Source organism: Mirounga leonina, unplaced genomic scaffold, assembly GCF_011800145.1.
Source record: "Mirounga leonina isolate KUSES-001 unplaced genomic scaffold, KU_Mleo_1.0 Mir_93, whole genome shotgun sequence".
NCBI lineage: Eukaryota > Metazoa > Chordata > Mammalia > Carnivora > Phocidae > Mirounga > Mirounga leonina.
In genome coordinates, this window is record NW_023270854.1 from 42828984 (window position 1) to 42847273 (window position 18290).

Consider the following 18290-nt stretch of genomic DNA (forward strand, 5'->3'; position numbering starts at 1 on the left):
TCCCTCTGGCAGCCCGTGTCCTCTCTTCCTCCTCCTGTATATGGATCCCCATCACGTTTAATGTAAACGCTGCATGAGTTCTGTTGAGTGCTATGAGGAGGTCAGTAGGGCCAGAAGACACAGGGAAACTGACTTGGAGGGGTAAGTGCATAGCACTTGGTATGACTGAGTTGTAACCACACTGGGTAGGTAGCTGCATATGGGATAATAGAGACGAAGATGGCAAGAGAGACTTCCTAATTTTTAAGTATAAAAAGGAAACATAATTGTATTAATCTTCATTTATATTTTTAACATGTCCCTGCCCTCCAGATTAGAGACATATAGACTTTTGATTGATTGGTTTTACTTGGTACAAAATACTCTATACCGTGCAAGAAGTCTATCGTAGTTTGGTCTTTTAATGAACCGGGTATATCGAAACAAACTTCATAGCCAGAGAATGGGATGAGAATGTAAAAATCTATATACTTAATGTATACGTTTTTCTTGAAAAGTTAAGTTGGCGATGGTGATTTGTGGAGACTAAAAACTAGTTGGTTGCCCCCCTCCCCCCAGATCCACTTGATAATTCTTCGGTCACAATGCCCATTTTAATGGAAATGTGCGGTCTTTAGAAGAACCTGGAATGTGTATTATTTGGATTTTACTGGACAAGACAAGTGGGATTTGTTTCTTCTACTCCAGTTATCAAAAAGATTAACCCTTTGCCCTCTACATTCTAATTGTAACCGTTCGGAAACAAAGGGGTTGTTTGTACAAGATAGCTGAAAAATTGAGGCTTTATGCCAAGTGGAATGTTTCTCAGTTGAAGGAGGTAGCAATCATTGCACACATTTTTTCTTGTGTTGCAGGCTTCTGTAGAGGCTTCTGGTGAAATCGCATTATGCAAGACTGGATTTCCTGAAGATGTTTACAGTGCAGTCTTATCACAGGATGTGCATGAAGGACAGCCTCTTCTCAATGGTACTATCTCAAAAGATATATTTGTACATACAGTGTCTATGCTCGTGAAACAAATTAGCTATTAAAAAGTCTCTAAATCATCTCTACTGTATAACAAGTATGAATTTTTCACAATCACTACAGTGAGACTGTAGGGACTTTATTTTAGGATTACAGAAGAGCTTATGAATCTCTTATGTACATAACTGGAAGGCTCCTAATCTCTTGAAAACTTCAGATTTCTTCCATTTTTAATTTATAGTAGAAACCATTATGTAATTAATTTTTACAGTTTTTCTGTACACATTTTACTTATTTTGAAGGATGTTTGCCAAACATCAGATTCTAATGTGTTTAGAAATTATTTACAGCAAAAATCCACTTAGTATTTTGAATTAAAGAAACAAAGAAATTACTATGATATTATCTTTGATAAAACACATCAAACTTTAATATTTAGCTAAGTTATCATAAAAGACTTAGCAGATTAAACCTTGAGGCAGGAGCATGAGATTCATATTTTTGTTATGACATTGTTTACAGAAATTATTAGATAGCTAATTTTCTGTTAACATATGTGACTTTTGCATATAGACACCTCTCCTGTTTAAATGTGGATCAAGTTCATTGTGGTAATCATGCCAATACGTCTAGATAAAATCTGAAATAAAACTTTGAGTAGCCTAAGCAAAATTGAAAGCCCCTTCCTTTATCTCTAATTGAAAGCAAATAAAATTTTGGTTAGTAGTATTTTCATGGACTTATTTATCATTACACAAAATGTCACTGAAATGTGAAAGCAAGAAGAATTGATTAGTGAGTTGTATTTAAATTGTTATTCCCCACAAATCGTGCATAACTCTAAGGCTGTTTTAGAGAGCTCCTTTTAGAAAATCCGTGCAGCCTCAACTAATTAATTTACACAGGGTTCTACCACACAGCCTTAATTGAAGTGTCTCTGCAGCACTGACAAACCTTACTGGTATAATACTTACGAAGACCATAGACAGAGGACTTTGAAATGTAAATGGCCTCTTAGCTACTAAGGTTCTTTAGTGCAAGATTAATCATTTTATTTTCATTTCTATTCTAATTGTGATTTGCTTACACCTATGTATTCTTTCTGAAGTTGATTTTTTTTAAAGACATCTTTGTGTCCTTGCCTTATTACATGGTATTTTAATGAGTAAATGTTAAATTAGTCTGTCTCCACAACTGAATTGCTCATCTACTGGGTAACGGTTGACATGATAGAGGTTATATCAAATCAAATCACAATAGATTTTGAGTCTTGGAGTACTTCTGCATGTTTGTCATTTTTTTAAAAATCTATGAATTATTATATGGTATCCTAGGACCTGTGTGACCAGTAAATATTATTTGAATCCTAGAAAAAAAAAATGTATTGATGACGCTTCTCTAGAATAACTCCGAGAAAAAATGTCAGTGGAATTTGTTGCATATTTGCAATTTATTTCTGAGATTCATTTTTAATGGATAAGTCTTTCTCCCAGTCTCTTTTCCTAAAAGCTTGTTGAAATTTTCTGGTTACAGATCAACACACGGTCTGTCATTAGAGACCACGGATTTAAGATGAAGTACATTGGCACGTTGAATGGTTTTGCAAAATGAAAGCCTGTTTTCTAATTACTAGATAATGCCAGTAAGAGTAGAAATTGGGCATAGTTGCTTGCCAGGGTCTTTTTAGTATAACCTAGAAGCTGGGGTTTTGCTAGAGTTACAAATGTGAAAGATTGAAGCTACTTTTGACTTTGTGCTCTTGCCATCATTGAAAGAAGTGTGTATCATAATCTCCCATAGAACTTACATGCTGTGGTACACCCAGTTGTTACCTTCTTTATCTTTAAGCTTTTCTTTTTCTTTTCAAACTATTTCTCTCATGCCACACCATTACTTTTCTCTTTGTCATTCACAGAATATGTGAAGGGACACCAGCATCTGACAGCTTAAAACATAAAGCTCAAAATATTGGTTAGTAGAAAAAAATGTTTTGGGGTGAGGAAGAAAACTTACACAGGCTTTTGTGAAATATCCATTTTTTTACAAGAGGGTTGTCACCAGTTATGTTTCCTTCAGAGAATTGTTATTTAGAAGGATTCTACATTTTTACCTCTTACATCTTTTTGGAGTTCTTAGTGGGATAAATAACCCAAAGGTTCATCTATACACTGAACCCAAATGCCATGCTGTGACTCTGTTCATGAATTCTGTGCCCTGCAGTAAGCTCATTTACCTTGCATGTACTGCATCTGGAAGGGATCTATTGCTAGACCCACCTTTTGTCAAGTTTTGTGATTTATGGTGTTTAAGGAAAGAAGTAATTGTACATAAGATATGTACAACAATTCTCTTAGGCATTTGCCTCATGGCAAGTTCTCCTGTATTAAAATTTACAGTAGAGTCCAAAAGCCTACTGAAATCATGGCTCCTGACTTTTGATGCTTCCTCTGATTTCTCATTGATGATGTCTGGGGAGAGGGGAGTCCAACCATATGTATAGTATGGTTTCATAGATTACATCCCTGGCACACTAGTCCTTGTACCAAACTTTGACATTTTGGTGTAGTGTTATGCATGCTGATTATTTTTCAAACAATAAAACATCATAATCTTTGTGAAAGTGCTTGGAGACCATTAAGCATTAGATGGAGATCTAAGTTGGTATTGGTCATGTTAGCGAAGCACTATGTGGAAGAAGCATAAAAACGTCAAAGCTGGTCTGTAGTGTGGAGAGCATCCTTTCCTCCCATCTGCCTTTTTTTTTTTTTCTCTTCTGATGAATTTCATAGAAAGAAGAGACCTAACGAGCTAGTTCTATCCCTCCAGTTTCTCTTCCGGTTGTCATCAGTATGTCTTCTATAAAATCATAAAGAAGACAAATGTATTTTGTGATCAGCCTTTACGTTTCATGTGATACCATGTTGAGTATTTCTGCTCTTTTGAGAATAGTTCAGTATTAAAAAATGGCCATGTAGACCTTTGTTCCATTTTGTTAGCAAAACCAGTTTTTTACTTAACTGGGCCTCTCTTTTTGCACTTCCAGGTTGTTCCCAGTTTTTCTCTCTTACATAGAGTGCTGCTATGGAGATGCTTTTTGAGAGAACTTTGATTTTTTCTTCAGGGATGTTTTTTAGGGGGATTTATACTCAAAAGTAGAATTACTAGGCCAAAGGGAATGTAGGCTATTGATGTTTTTTTTTTTTTTTTTTTTACATTTTTGTAGGACGCTTCCTTCCAAGGCTAAACGTATGTTAGTTCTTTTCTACATCCTCATGACCCTTTAATTCTGTAATATTTTTCATTTTTCTTTTTCCCCTCCAGTGAAAAACATTCCTTTCTTATCCTGTGGTATTCTCTGTGTTTGCCTTTATAAGTTAGGATCAATTGTAATATGTTGAGGTACTCATTTTTACCTTGCATTTTTCTGTTCTGATTTAAAAGCATTTATCACAACCCCCCTCATTTTACAGATGAGCAAATTGGAGCTCAGAGAGATTATAGGCTTTTCCTATGATTATACAGTTCTTTAGATGGTTAGCTGCAGATCTGGAGTTAGAACCTAGGTTTTCTGATTCCTAATTTAATCCCGATGATGACAATGATTAAAAAACAAAACAAAACATTATGGGATAACCCAGGGAAGAGTGAAAGCTAACGAGAGCTAGCCTAACTGGCCAGGTGTCTTGTGACAAGTTCATCTTAGAGCTAGTCTTTTTTATTCCCACTTCACACCATGACTTGTGTGTTACTAGATATATTTGGGAATTGGTGACTGTGAGGCAACCAAAGCTCCCTGTAATTAAAAAAGACATTTCAATTACTGTCACCATTCATATTTTGTGCCTACTTGCTTATAAGCAGCAAAATTAAGGGCTTTGCAAAATAATATTTAGTCTTTAGTATATAACTTCTACTCCACTGAACTAGAAAAATCTCTTGTGGTAGCATATTACCTGAAAATAAAATAACTGCAATCATAAATTTTCATTTTGTCACCAGCAATGCATCTGACACTATAAAATTACAACCACACCGTGACATTGCAGAGAGGATCCAGGCTGTTTTTCGTGTGGATGTCAAGAGTGATTTTCCTGTGTGTTGCACATTGGTGGTCTGCGTGCTTAGACATTTCACTAAGTAAACTCCTCCAACTCTGGTCAACATAAATAGCAACCTGCAATTACCAAGAATATTTTCAGTAATCCATTTATACTCACCAACTCTGGGCAGGACATGATGATTATTTTCAACTGGAGAGAATTTGATTTAGATTAGTTTACTTACTGATTGAGGCTTGTCTGCATTAACAAGCTCTGGGGAAGCAGTAGTGTATGGTATCTTTAGATGACAGTATGAAAATATTTTCTATTAGTTTAGCAGGACTTTACAACTACACTACTTTTTTAATGAGTACTTTTGTGTATGTGTTACTGAATTGGGAAGTCATCTCTATTTTAAGTAGCTTGCTGCGTTCGAGGTTTGTGATTGAATTGTTGTGAAAACCTTGGCTTTGTTTTAATTTTTTTTTTTATTTTGACACATATTGCTTTTGGTATTGAATGTGTGTTTTTAAATATTTGAAAGGTAGGTTTATAAACATCTTATTTATAAAGTTGGCTAGCCACTTGAACTTTATAATTTCCAGTGATTGTGGGAGAAGGCACTAGGTACTGGGATTGTTCTTTTGGATATTATGATGAGCTCTAAGGAGTTACAAATGAAATGCAGCCCTGTGGGATTCTCAGGGGTGGAGACCTTGTTTTAATACCACGTGGCAATTTTTTTTTAAGAGCAATTAAGTATGTAATAAGATCAACGTAAGAACTAAGAAATTTCATCCTTGTTTTCATCATCTCATTTAGACTTTATTTAATACTTGGAATTTTTTATATCCCTTTTGATGTATTTTAGGTCCATCTTTCTTAATGCAATGCTGCAAACCAAGATAAGCCAGTATGAGTGGTTCCTTTTTTTCTTTTTTTTTTTTTTTAGTCCTTTTACAGTTATTTATAGCCTTCAGTGATTTGGAGTAGGTGAGGCCTGCTCTCTCACAAACTTGCAACCACGTCTGTGTTAAAGAAAGTAAGTCACAGTTCACGTAGGCAAACGTATTAGCAAGCAGGCACCCAAGTGGTTTAAAATCTGTCCTTCTATGATCCAGAGAGGCCCTTTCTCATTGTCCCTTGGATTCTCTAGTAAACATCTAGTGGGGAATAGAAAATAGACATAGTAAATACGTAAAAATTACTGTATGTTAGACGGTGTAAATGCTATGGAGAAAAATAACGCAGAGAAGGGAAATAGGGAGAATGTGTCGTTCTGCCGTTCAAATAAGATGCTTAGGGGAGGCATCACTGCAGAGGACATATTTGAGTAAGAACTGATGTTGGAGGAGATGGTCCAAGAGCCAGAGATATCTAGGGGAAGAGCATTCAAAATAGAGCAAACATCAAGTGCAAGGGCCCTGAGGCAGGAGTGTGTTTGGAATGTTGGAGGGGCAGCAGGGAGCCTGGTGTGATCTGTGTGGAGAGAAGGGGCAGAGTAGTCGGGTTAGAGCAGTAATGGGCCACACTGTGTGGGGCCTTGTAGACCACTGTAAGGACTTCGGCTTTTACTTTGAGGAAGTAAAAAGCTATTAGAGGGTCTTCAGCAGAGGAAAGACATGATCTGACTGACGAAATAGCATCATTCTGGCAGTTGTATTGAGAAAAGCCAAGGGAGATAAGAGGGGATGAGGAGACCACTTAGGAGACTAGTGATAATGTTGGTAAGAGAAGATGGTGGCTTGGACCAAAGCAGTAGAGGTAGGGGAAGAGGTTGGATTCTGAATGTTTTAAAAAATAATTTATTGACGTGAAATTCACATAACATAAACTTAACCATTTTATAGTGAACCATTCAATGGAATTTAGTACATTCCAGTGTTTTACAACCACCACCTCTGTGTAGTTTCAAATATTTTCATCACTTCAAAATAAAACCCCTTGTCCATTAAGCCTTTTCTCCCAAATCGTCCTCCCCAACCCAGTCCCATAAACCTTTTGTATCTGGCTTCTTTCACGTAGCGTCATGTTTTGGAGGTTCATCCACATTGTAACCTGTGGCAGTACTTCGTTCCTTGTTATGGCCAAAGAGTACTCCATTGTATGTATGTAAAGATGTATGTGGTTTACAATTTGTCTGTAAACTATTTACTCATTCCTTGGTTGATGAACATTGGGGATATTTTCACCTCTTGGCTCTTGTGAATAGAGCTAGCATGAATGTGTGTATACACAGACTTTTTGAGTACCTGTTTTCAGTTCTTTTGTGTGTATACCTGGGAGTGGAATTGAAGGGTCCTATGGTAATTCTGTGTTTAACTTTTTGAGGGACTGCCAAACTGTTTTGCACAGCAGCTGCACCATTTTGCACCCCCAGTGGCAATATACGAGGATTCCAGTTTCTCCACATCCACATCAAAACTTGTGATTTTCCATTTGTTTTGATTGTAGCCATCCTAGTGTGGGCGAAGTGGTACCTCTTTGTGGTTTCGATTTGCATTTCCCTAATGACTGCTGATATTGAGTAGCTTTTTATATGTGTCATTGTGTCTCTTCTCTGGAGGAATGTCTGTTCAAGTCTTTTGCCCATTTTTAAGTTGGAGTGTTTGTTTTTTGTCTTTCAGTTGTCAAAGTTCCTTATATATTCTGGATATTAGTCCCTTAACAGATACATGATTGGCAGACATTTCTTTCCCATTCTCAGGGTTGTCTTTTCACCTTCTTGGCAATGTCCATTTATGCACGAAAGTTTTTAACTTTGATGAAGTCCAATTTATCTGTTTTTTTTCTCATTGCTCTTGCTTTTGGTGTCATATCTTAAGAATCCATTGCAGAATCCAAGGTCTTTATTTCTCCATTGTTTTCTTCAAAAATTTTTGTGGTTTTAGTTCTTATGCGTAGGTCATGGACCCATTTTGAGTTAATTTTTGTATGTGGTGTCAGATAGAAGTCCTAGTTTATTCTCTGGATCTGTTTTGACAATAGAGCTGATGGGATTTGATGGCTTGGACGGGTGGTGTGTAAATAGAGTCAAGGACGACTTTGATAATTTTGTCTGAATGCTGGGAAGGATGTTAGTCACTGTGATGGGGAAGATCAGGAACTTGGTTTGAATCTGTGGAGAAGAATATCAGAGATGTCAAAGGGACATTTGAATACAGGTTTGGGGTTCAGTGGAGTAGGCTGGGCTGCAGAATGGGAAGTAATAAGTGTATAGACGGTAAGTAGAACCAGGACCCAGGCTGAAGTCACTAAGGAGCCCAGTGTGAGGAGGAGAAAAACCAACAAAAGTAAAGAAATGGTTTTGTATCATGAATTTGAGCACTCCAGTGTTAGGAAGTCAGGATTAAGAGGTGAACTGGAGACTGAGAGTGACCAGAGAGGTAGGATAAAAATCAGTAAGGTGTGGCATATCTGAAGGGATGTGAGGAAATGTGTTAAAGGGAGGGCGTGATCGTCTGTGCCAGATGCTACTGTGAAGGATCAACTCGGATGAGGGCTGGAAATTCACCATTGATTCTTCAACTTGGAGTAACTGGTGTCTTTGATTTCGGGTGTGTTCAACAGTCAGGTGGAGGTGAGAAGCTGGATACAGATTGAGTTTTCCTTTAAAAGGAAGAAGAGAAGTTGGGTGGTGGTTGAAGAGAGAAGCGGGGTTAATCGAGGATATTTTTTAGGAAAGGAGATGACAGGTTTGCACGATGATGGGGCACAGACTCCAGTGGGGGGGAGGGGATGGTGCTGAAGAGAGGAGCTAATTGCTAAGACAATGTCATGGAGTAGACTAGAGAAGGGAGATCAAGTGGAACTTAGAAACCTGTATTTATGACAAGCTCTACAGATGTGTTTATGTACCTGCATTTGGGAACCACTCTAACACATTTTGTTGAGTCACTCCTAAAATGGTTTAAAATCCTTCATTTCAGCTTGATGATTTCATGTCAGCAGAAGGTTTGCTCTACAGAAATGGTAGATAGGATAAAAATGAAACCCTTGTGGTGTTCGATGATGTAAACAGTGTTTTCATTGCTGTAGCATCCTTGACAGATGGTTATCCAGTTTCTGCAAGAATACCACTGCTGCTCCCTCCCCCCAAATGAGGAGGAGATCACTCCTTTACAAAGTCTGCTCCGTCTTTGGAGAGCTCTAACTGTTAAAAAGTGGTTTCTTAAAAAGTTTAACAGGAGCATATGTTCCTAAAATTTTTACCCACTGGTGCCTGTCTCATTTTTTGGCACCATACAGAACAGCAGGTATATTCTCTTATGCTCTGAGGTCATTTATTTCATCATTTTTCATTCAACAAGTATTTTTGAGCATTTGTCCTATGTCAGGCCTTTTTCAAGGAGCAGGCAGCGATGGTCAACAAGACAGGCGAAACCCCTGTGGTAGGAACCTACCATGTAGAGATCCTTCACATACCTGAACACAATCACTTTGGCTCCTTAAATGTGGTCTGCCACAGGCTGAACCTCACGTGGTTTTCTCGGTGGTGTTTGAGCATTCTGATCGACTCTTTCCTTTCCGTAGAGGAAACTGAGGTTCCCTCCACTGCTGAACTCATTCCTTCTGTGTCCTGCCCATGCCTCAGAGGCGTTCTTGCCTTTGATGGGGATGCGGCCCTTCCCAGCGCGGCCCAAGGTGGACTTGGCATTGTTACCCGCTGCATGATTCTGTTGGCTCCTGTTAAGACTGTGGCTAACTAAAACTCCTGGGTGTTTTTCAGATGAACTGCTTACCATCTTGCACTTGTAAAATTGATTTTTGAACTCAAATGTTAGACCTGTAAGTTGATTCTTTTTTCAAAAAGGCCCTCATTTCAACATCATCTGGAGACCCCACTGGCAACCCAAACACATAGTAGCTTCAGAAATCAATGCCCAGTACTTACTTTAAATCCTCATTTGAACAAAGCGTGTACGATAACATCTACAAGTTTTAGATGACATAAGCTGCCAAATCGATGGGGTAAACCATACACACACACACATGCTTTAAATTGTTAAATGACCAAAAAGGGGTTGGTGAGTTTCAGCCTATAGCAACTTGAAGAGACATGTTAAGACTATATTTCAGTTCATGGCCTATGATTTTCTTAAATAAGATTTCTTAACATCAGGCAATGGAGAAAAGGTCTGTGGTAGATGTATGAAGGTATAAATAACAAGGGATAACACATTCCTGCTGAAAAATGAATTTCATTAACTTTAACAAAAAGTAAAGAATAATCTGTTTTCAAGAATGCATATATCTTTTAAAGCACATCGAAGTTGCCACAAAGTCTCTGTTTCATCTTGAGGACTTTTATGTCAGTAAATGGTTGTCCCCTAAACTGATAGAACATAGAACAAAGGTGAATCCATTATGGCAAATCCATTACATTTGCAAATTGAGCACTATTATTTTTTGGGTGGGGGAGGCCTTCAGTAACTTTGTGTTTTGAATCGTGTCTCTGTAGGAGTTTCAGGTTTATTTCTTCAGCTGTTCCTTGTTGAATGTTTTATAGATCACTCTGGTTGGGATTCGTTCACTTGGAAGGGAAAGTCACTGTTCCCTTGACCTGTTATTCCTCCTTCTTCAATGTGGATGAAGTTCCTTTTATGGACACTTTACTTTGCTGTTGTTTTTTTGGGGGGAAATGTCTTTTAGGCTTTTTTTCCAAGTGGAATCATCTTTGATGCTAATATTCACAATCTGAGTTGTATCAAGAATGAAACTGAGAATGCCAGCCACTTTTGAAGACGTGTGTCCTTACACCAGGTCATGTGTCCCCCTGTAGGAGCAGGTGGTTCTTTGTGACAGTGCGTCATTTCACCTCATTTTGAGATTTCCAGTAGTATGAGGGAGTAATCCCTTTATCAAAAGAACTCATCAGATTTTAATCCGACTGCCTATTACATTGACTGTTACATGGTTCTTTACTATTTATATGCTTTTATTATTTCCAGTTTAACTTTTGTTCCTAGTGTCTATGTTAAAAAGTGCAGGCAGTAACTCTAACAAAGATCTTTTAACTTTTTTTAAAGCCAGTATCATTGGCTTTCAGATTTTGGGGTGCTTGAGAGTTGCCGTGGGGGGTAGTTTGTTAAAATTCAGATTCCGAGGCCTACCCAAGGTCTTAGTCCTAAGAACACACATTATTACAAGTGAACTCTGGTGATTCTAATAAAGGTGGTATTCCACCAAACGGACATAGTTGGACTTAGTGTGTATTTCCATGACAGAAACACAGATCAGATGGATTTTTAGAGATATTATACATTGGAGGTTGTACATTACCTCCTTTTTCTTGTTTTGTTGTTGTTGTTGTTTTAATATAGAAGCCTACTTTGTGTCTTTGGACATATTCTACCTGCATTTAAAATAGACATTGGTGAAACCTTTGTTCATGTCAATGATTGATCAGAACATATCTATATACACTATTATTACTACATTTTGTTTGTTTTTAAATATCTTGGTATTTATTTCATCAGATGCTCAAGTAAGGAGACTAGTAAATTCTAGTGTAAGTGTGAATAAATAGACTAAGATTCTGCACTTACCTGGTTAAAAAAAAATTATGGCAAAGAAAATGGCTCAGAAGTTCTACCTCCAGTTAATTCTTAGTGCTGAAATCTCCTCCTTTCTGGCTGCTTCATTCACTTGCTGATATTATGGTTTAACTAAAGGTATTTCTGTCTGGAGGGGAAGCACCGATATATTGCATTTGATTTTCCTCTGACATCAACTGGCCTTCCTGATGTTCTCCTTTCTTTGGCATTTGACTTTATTTAGCAGATTGTTGAATTACATTTTATTTTTTTTAAGGATTTTATTTGTTTGAGAGAGAGAGAGTGAGGGAGAGAGAGAGAGCCCTGCACGAATGGGGGCAGGGAGAGGGAGAAGCGGACTCCCCACTGAGCAGGGAGCCAGATGTGGGGCTCGATCCCAGGACCCCTGAGATCATGACCTGAGCCAAACACAGACGCTCAACCAACTGAGCCACCTAGGCGCCCCTTGAATTACATTTTAAAACCCTACGAAGAAGGGCCAGTTCATCATTACTTTTGTCTTTTATTTCAGAAATTCACCTTAAATTAACTACTCTGGATTAGCAGGCATTATGAATTTAAGAAAGTGTTGATATGGAAATTTTCAGAGCCTGGCATGTCTTTGTGTTCTGTACGTTTATTCAACAAATACTTGTTTTCTGGCGTGTGCAAGGAAGTCAGTGTACATTGTCTTGGAAAATGTCAGTGCCCAGCTAACACTTACTAGTTGTGGTGGTGGGGAAAATAGTCACAATCCGTGGGAATCATTTAAATTATAAGTATTTCTGTGTAGAATCTCTGTGGTTTTCAAGGCCAACAAGAGTGGGCCACCTTAATGAAATGATCAGAGAAAAATCTCAACAGCGCTGAATATTTGTTCTCCTAATTCCTTTGTGAAATTGAATGCTGCAGATTATCACATTATGCGTCTATGTAATTATTCTTTCAATTCAGTCACTTAGATCTGCAGTGGCATCTTTTGTTGACTTGTCATCTATTCTGTTGATGCTGAAGACATTTAGTAAAGCATCTCGTTGCATTTTATGTTGTAGGAAAATGGTCCCTTATGAGGTAACCTCACACTAACTACTCAAACTGATAAAGCTCTAGTACAGTATTGTCACTCCACTAATAATTAGCAAATTAGCAGATAGCCTGAATTCTCAGTCCATATTAGTGCCCCATTGTCAGAGGTTTGGTAGTCTTCCACTTAAATGTCCTAATTGTTTAACGCATCTCAAATAATAATTGTAATTTATCATTTTCCAGGCAGCCATTTAAATAAACTAGGCAATTAAGAACAGATGTACCTGGGCGCCTGGGTGGCTCAGTCGTTAAACATCTGCCTTCAGCTCAGGTCATGATCCCAGAGTCCTGGGATCAACTCCCACATCAGGCTCCCTGCTCAGTGGGAAGCCTGCTTCTCCCTCTCCCACTCCCCCTGCTTGTGTTCCTGCTCTCACTGTCTCTCTCTGTCAAATAAATAAAATCTTTAAAAAAAAAAAAAAAAGAACAGGTGTACCCTTTGTTTTGCTGGTTATTCATATATGATGTCTAGTGGGTTCAACGTGGACATTTCATCAGTGCTATATTGAAATTTGTGAGGATCACCTTACTTTTGGCATTCAGGTTGAATGTGTTACATTTGCATGGCCTTTTCTACTTCTTCAGAAATTTAATAAATTTTATTTAGCTGCTGCAAGCTGAGTTAAGTAGGACAAGGGGGTGCAGTGGAGGCGCATGGTGGGGGACATTTCTATTTTCACATAATGAAACTGAGTTCACAGAGGTGAAGTGATTCACTTAGAAGCATAAGATTAATAAGTGCCAAATGGGGTCTGGATATTGTCTTCTGATTTCTGTCCATTATACAGTCCTTCCCTTCTAGCCCATGAGGTCAGTTCTTCTCACAAAGCCTTGTTCTGATGAGGCATTTCATGTACCGTCAACTTCCCATCCCCTACTTGCCAATACTCTGTTGCTTGTTTGGTGTTTTAAAATTCCAATTGCCAGTACCAGTTCATTTTACCATTCTTTCTTTCCCGAGAAAGATCACAAAACCTTGCTCAGTTTCCTTGAGGTATTAGTAAGTGCACCCAGAGTGCTACCTTTTTTTCTACCATTTTGGACTCAACATTCTACCCTGAATACTCTTATGCCATGAATGTTTACTACTTAAGAAATAGCAATTCATTTCTATGGAAGATGATAGAAGACAAGTGTAGCCCTCGGGGAACAGCATCTTGGTTTTGCCAGACCCAGTGGCCAGCAGTTAATTGGACATAGATAGAGAGATGATTCTCTTGTTTGCCCCAGATTACTTGTTAAGTGAAGACCTGGTAGATGAGAACATGAGAGAGAACCAGAACCAGAAGACTGTATACAAGCAAGAGATCTCATGATTCAGTAGAGATAATAGATTTTTTTTTTTTAAATTTTATTTATTTATTTGAGACAGAGAGAATGAGAGACAGAGAGCATGAGAGGGAGGAGGGTCAGAGGGAGAAGCAGGCTCTTCGCTGAGCAGGGAGCCCGATGCAGGACTCGATCCCGGGACTCCAGGATCATGACCTGAGCCGAAGGCAGTCGCTTAACCAGCTGTGCCACCCAGGCGCCCCGTGATAATAGATTTTTTTAATTTATCAAATGACTGTATGCACCAGGTACTTAATAAAATAGCCTGGCAAAAACAGTAATCCAGTGTTGTAGGTAAGGAAATTCAGATGTAAGCAGTTTTAACATGATTTACCCAAGGCATACCATTAGCAAGTGGTGGTACCAAGAATTGACCCCAGGTCTGTGTGATTTCTATTCCTGTGCTCTTCCTGATATGCCATGCTGTCTCCATAGGGTGTGCCTGAAAATTCAGATTGGTGAGGCAACTGAGCTACACTTTGGAGAGTGGAAGTTTAGATAGAGGAGGAGAGATGGATAAAGGAGTATGTGTGTGAGATCAGATTGACCTGGGGGGAAGATTTTTATTGGCGATTACTTCCCAAAATTGTAGACTGACGGGACCAAGTCTTGAAGGCCCTCAAGTGCCAGAGGGAGGGATTGAGTTGGCTGATGATTTGGGAGTCTTCTAGAGCTGGGAAGGAGAATTAGGCTATTAGGAATTCTGCAGAGGACATTATGGATGAAGCTGAGTCTAAAGGCTGTAAACAGTGGGTGAATAATGTTTTGTGTGGAGTAAGTTACGTAATAGACATCATGGTGGTCTTCCCCCCAAGAGTCCTTCCTCAGTTACTCTTTGGGTATCTACTCCTGGCAACCCCACACAGTTCAAAGCTTTAGGAGAAGCTAGTTCTAGGGAAGAGGCACCATAGTCCTCTTCCTCTGCCCACGGTGGAATGTTTGAACAGTGAGCTCAAGTTTAAGGAAAGATACATTGTTCCCTCTCAACTTGTGTCTAGATCTTTTGCCCCCTCTTTCCCCCCCCCCCCTCCCTCCTTCCCTTTCCCTCCATGGTTCTCACCCTCCCTGGATGGAGACAAGGAAGCAGATAATGTCAAGAGCTCCTATTAGTCATCCCGTTCCTGGCAGAGTGGAGAGAAGGGAAGATGCAGTTACTGAACAGCTGAATTAATATGATCCAGAGCTTTTCCTATTCCTGGGCTTCTGGTCATGTTAGCTGATAAGCTCCATCGATAGTGTAAGTCAGCATGAGATGAGTTTTCTGTTATGGGCAGTGAGTTACATCCTAGCTGATAGTGGGTGTTGCTGAAGGTCTCAGTCAGGATGGGCACACAGACTTCGTAACTTTGGGGGAATGAGAAGCTGGTCTATGTGGTGATGGCCAGAAAGGGGAAATATCAAGGTACGGAAATGAAAGGTGTTGCTTTGAAAAAGGGTCTGTGCTTTTCTGCCATGAGCCTGAGATAGTGGTCATCGCTCTGAGGTGGGGATTGCGTCATTTATTTATCCAGTACCCTCAGTGCCTAGCACAATGCCTGACAAATCTTTCCCAGAACACTAGTTGGTAGATTAAATGAATGAATGTGTATGTACAACAGTTTGGCGATTTACTGAAAAATAGGGAATGAGGTCAAGGAGAGTATCCTCTATTACAGGAAATAAAATGGAAATTAGAAGAAAAATGAAGTACTTAGTAACTTAGAAAGGTGGAAATGGGATGATAGTTTGTGAATTGGTGTAAAGTAAAAGGAAATTGTAAGTAGGCCGTAGGATCACACTGTTTTAGGCTACACAAGACTGCTTTGGGAATAATTTCTTCTTTCTCCTTAATTTTTTTCTCTCTCTAAATGGACTAATTTTTTCTAAATGTCTTCCAAAATATTTTGATTTTCTTGTAAGAATATATTGTAAGATAGAGCAGAAATAAAAATTAAGGGCTTTTTCTAGGTCAGATCTTAATAGAAAATCACCATGGCAGTGAGAGATGTTGCTATGGGAAGATTTTATCAAAGTGTTCCTGTCACTTGCCGAGGTGGGAAGTGAGGTGTTGTCATCAAAAACCCACAGTGTGCTTGCACAGAGGCCTTGCTATGATCATTTTTACTCCTGTGGCCTCTTTTCTTACAAAGTAGGGATGCAAAAGCTGTTCAGTGTTAGATTTTTAAAAATTGACAGAAAATTCACTATCTGAGTTTTTTTTTTTTTTTCCTTTAGTCTGTTCAGGATGCAGTAAGAGAATACCATAGACTGAATGACTCATAAACAACAGAAATTTATTTCTGACTGTTCTGGAGGCTGAGGAAGCCCCAGGGTGGCTGATCGGCCTGTGAGTGAGGGCCAACTTCCTGGTTCATAGATAACTGTCTTATCCACTCTGTTCTCAAATGGTGGAGGGGTGAAGGAACTCACCTTTCCCCCCCTCCCTTTTTTTTTTAAATATGAGGACAGGGATCCCCTCATGAGGGCTCCACCCTCATGACCTAATCACCTCCTAAAAGCCCCACCTCCAAATGCCATATATCAGGGAATAGGTTTCAACATACGAATTTTGGGTGGCCACAGATATTCAGTTGACAGCAAATTTCTAACAGAAAAGATAAATTTTTGTATTTTTGAAAAAAAATGTTGATTATACATTAGTAGGTTTGTGAAAAGGGCAGAAGAAACTTGTAATTATCACTGTCAAATACTGTGGAACTTAGAGTATCTTATTTGAGCTATTTTGTGTAGGTCACTCCGTCAACAAATTAGGTGGTATTTTATTAGTCCAAAATGACATTTCCTATCTGAGAATTTTGGAACTGTTTTTTGTTTTGTTTTGTTTTTGGTTATATGTCTGGTTAGCTGAAGAAATGGTGTAAAGAGCTGTTTTTTTAAAAAAAGATTCCATTGAATGGATGAATGTGGATGCCAATATATGTGTCTGATGGTAAATTTTTAATTAACTCTTAATCAACTCTTAATTAATTAATTAACTCATTGAAATTTGGGATTACTGAAGTCTCAGCTTCCTAAGGAAATTTAGTTCTTTCACTGTTCTGGAGAAGTTCTTGCTCTCACAGTCGAATTCCACTTTGGAAAGTATTGGTAGGAATAGAGCTCTCTGCGCCCCAGAGGAGGTAACACAATTTTAGACTTCAGTCACTGGGGACGGAGCCCAAATCCTCTCCGACAGGGCTCCCTGGAAGAGGCCTGCTCAGCTGCTACGCTCACATCTTGAAGCTCTCTGTCATCTCATTACTTTGGCCCATTAATTCTGCCTTAGAGACCTTAGGTAGGCGTGGTGTGATTACTTCACAGGTGTCCTAGTTGGGTGGGTATAGACTCATGTCCATTAGAGCACTAGTTTTCAAAGTGTTATGATGGGAAACATTGTCACAAATACATTTCACATCATGATTCTCTATTAACGTGTGTGTGTGTGTGTGTGCATGTAGGTGGGGGTGTAGATATACACACCACACATCTATATGTCACAAGACAATATACTTAACACTGACGGCAATGTACTCCAGTTTCCATTTCATTCCATTCCAGGTGATGCTAATAATCTGTTGTTATATCTGCACTTTGAAAAGCATTCCTTTTGTCCTGCATTCTAAGGTAGAGGAAGTACTCAGCCTCAGAGACTTCTGTCTCTTTTCCAGTAGAAATGGACCTCTGATGACTAGCTATGATGTACCTACCCATGCCCATGGTCCCTCTGTTAGTGTTAATACAATTCCAAAATGTTCATGACGCTTCTAACTGATTTTTATTTATTAGACACTGCGTACTGGATATGAAAATGTTTTTTGTGTGTGAATTAGCACCTCTTTGCCTCACTGTCATCTGTTAGGTGTGAGCACTATGATTGTATATCATCTATTTTATAAATGAAAAGAGAGGTTCATTATTCTGCTGAAGAAGTAGCAGAGCACAGGGACACTGTGCTTAATGTTGCATTATTCCAAAAATTCTGCTTTTTGACCTAATAACACTTTCCTTATGAAGTTCTAAAGGTCCTAAAAATGGGTAATAAGAAAGTTATGTAAATTATGACCGCTGACTATATAGAATCATCATTAAGTTTTCATAGTTAATACTTTGTATTTTCCAAGTTGTGGCAGAACTAACTGATACCCACCTGTTTTACAAATTATAGGCTGGACTCAGAGAAAAATAAAGTCTTGATATATTATCTTCAGTTTATGTTATCAAAGACATCAAGGCCAACTTCCATTATGTATTATTTTTCTTTCTTTTTTTTTTTTATAGTTACCACAATTAAAGTGTATTTGCTTAAGTTTAAGTAGATAGTTTTTTATATGCAGGTAGTTAGGTTTTCTTTATG

The 18290-nt window shown here is 38.5% G+C and overlaps 1 protein-coding gene across 1 annotated transcript in view; it reads left to right on the forward strand.

The window, feature by feature from the left end:
• Positions 1-18290, forward strand: part of CDH2 (cadherin 2) — a 209055-nt gene that overhangs the window by 26308 nt on the left and 164457 nt on the right. The window contains exon 2 of the mRNA XM_034995826.1: positions 855-966. Within this exon, the coding sequence (XP_034851717.1) occupies positions 855-966 (112 nt within the window). The remainder of the gene's footprint in view (positions 1-854; positions 967-18290) is intronic.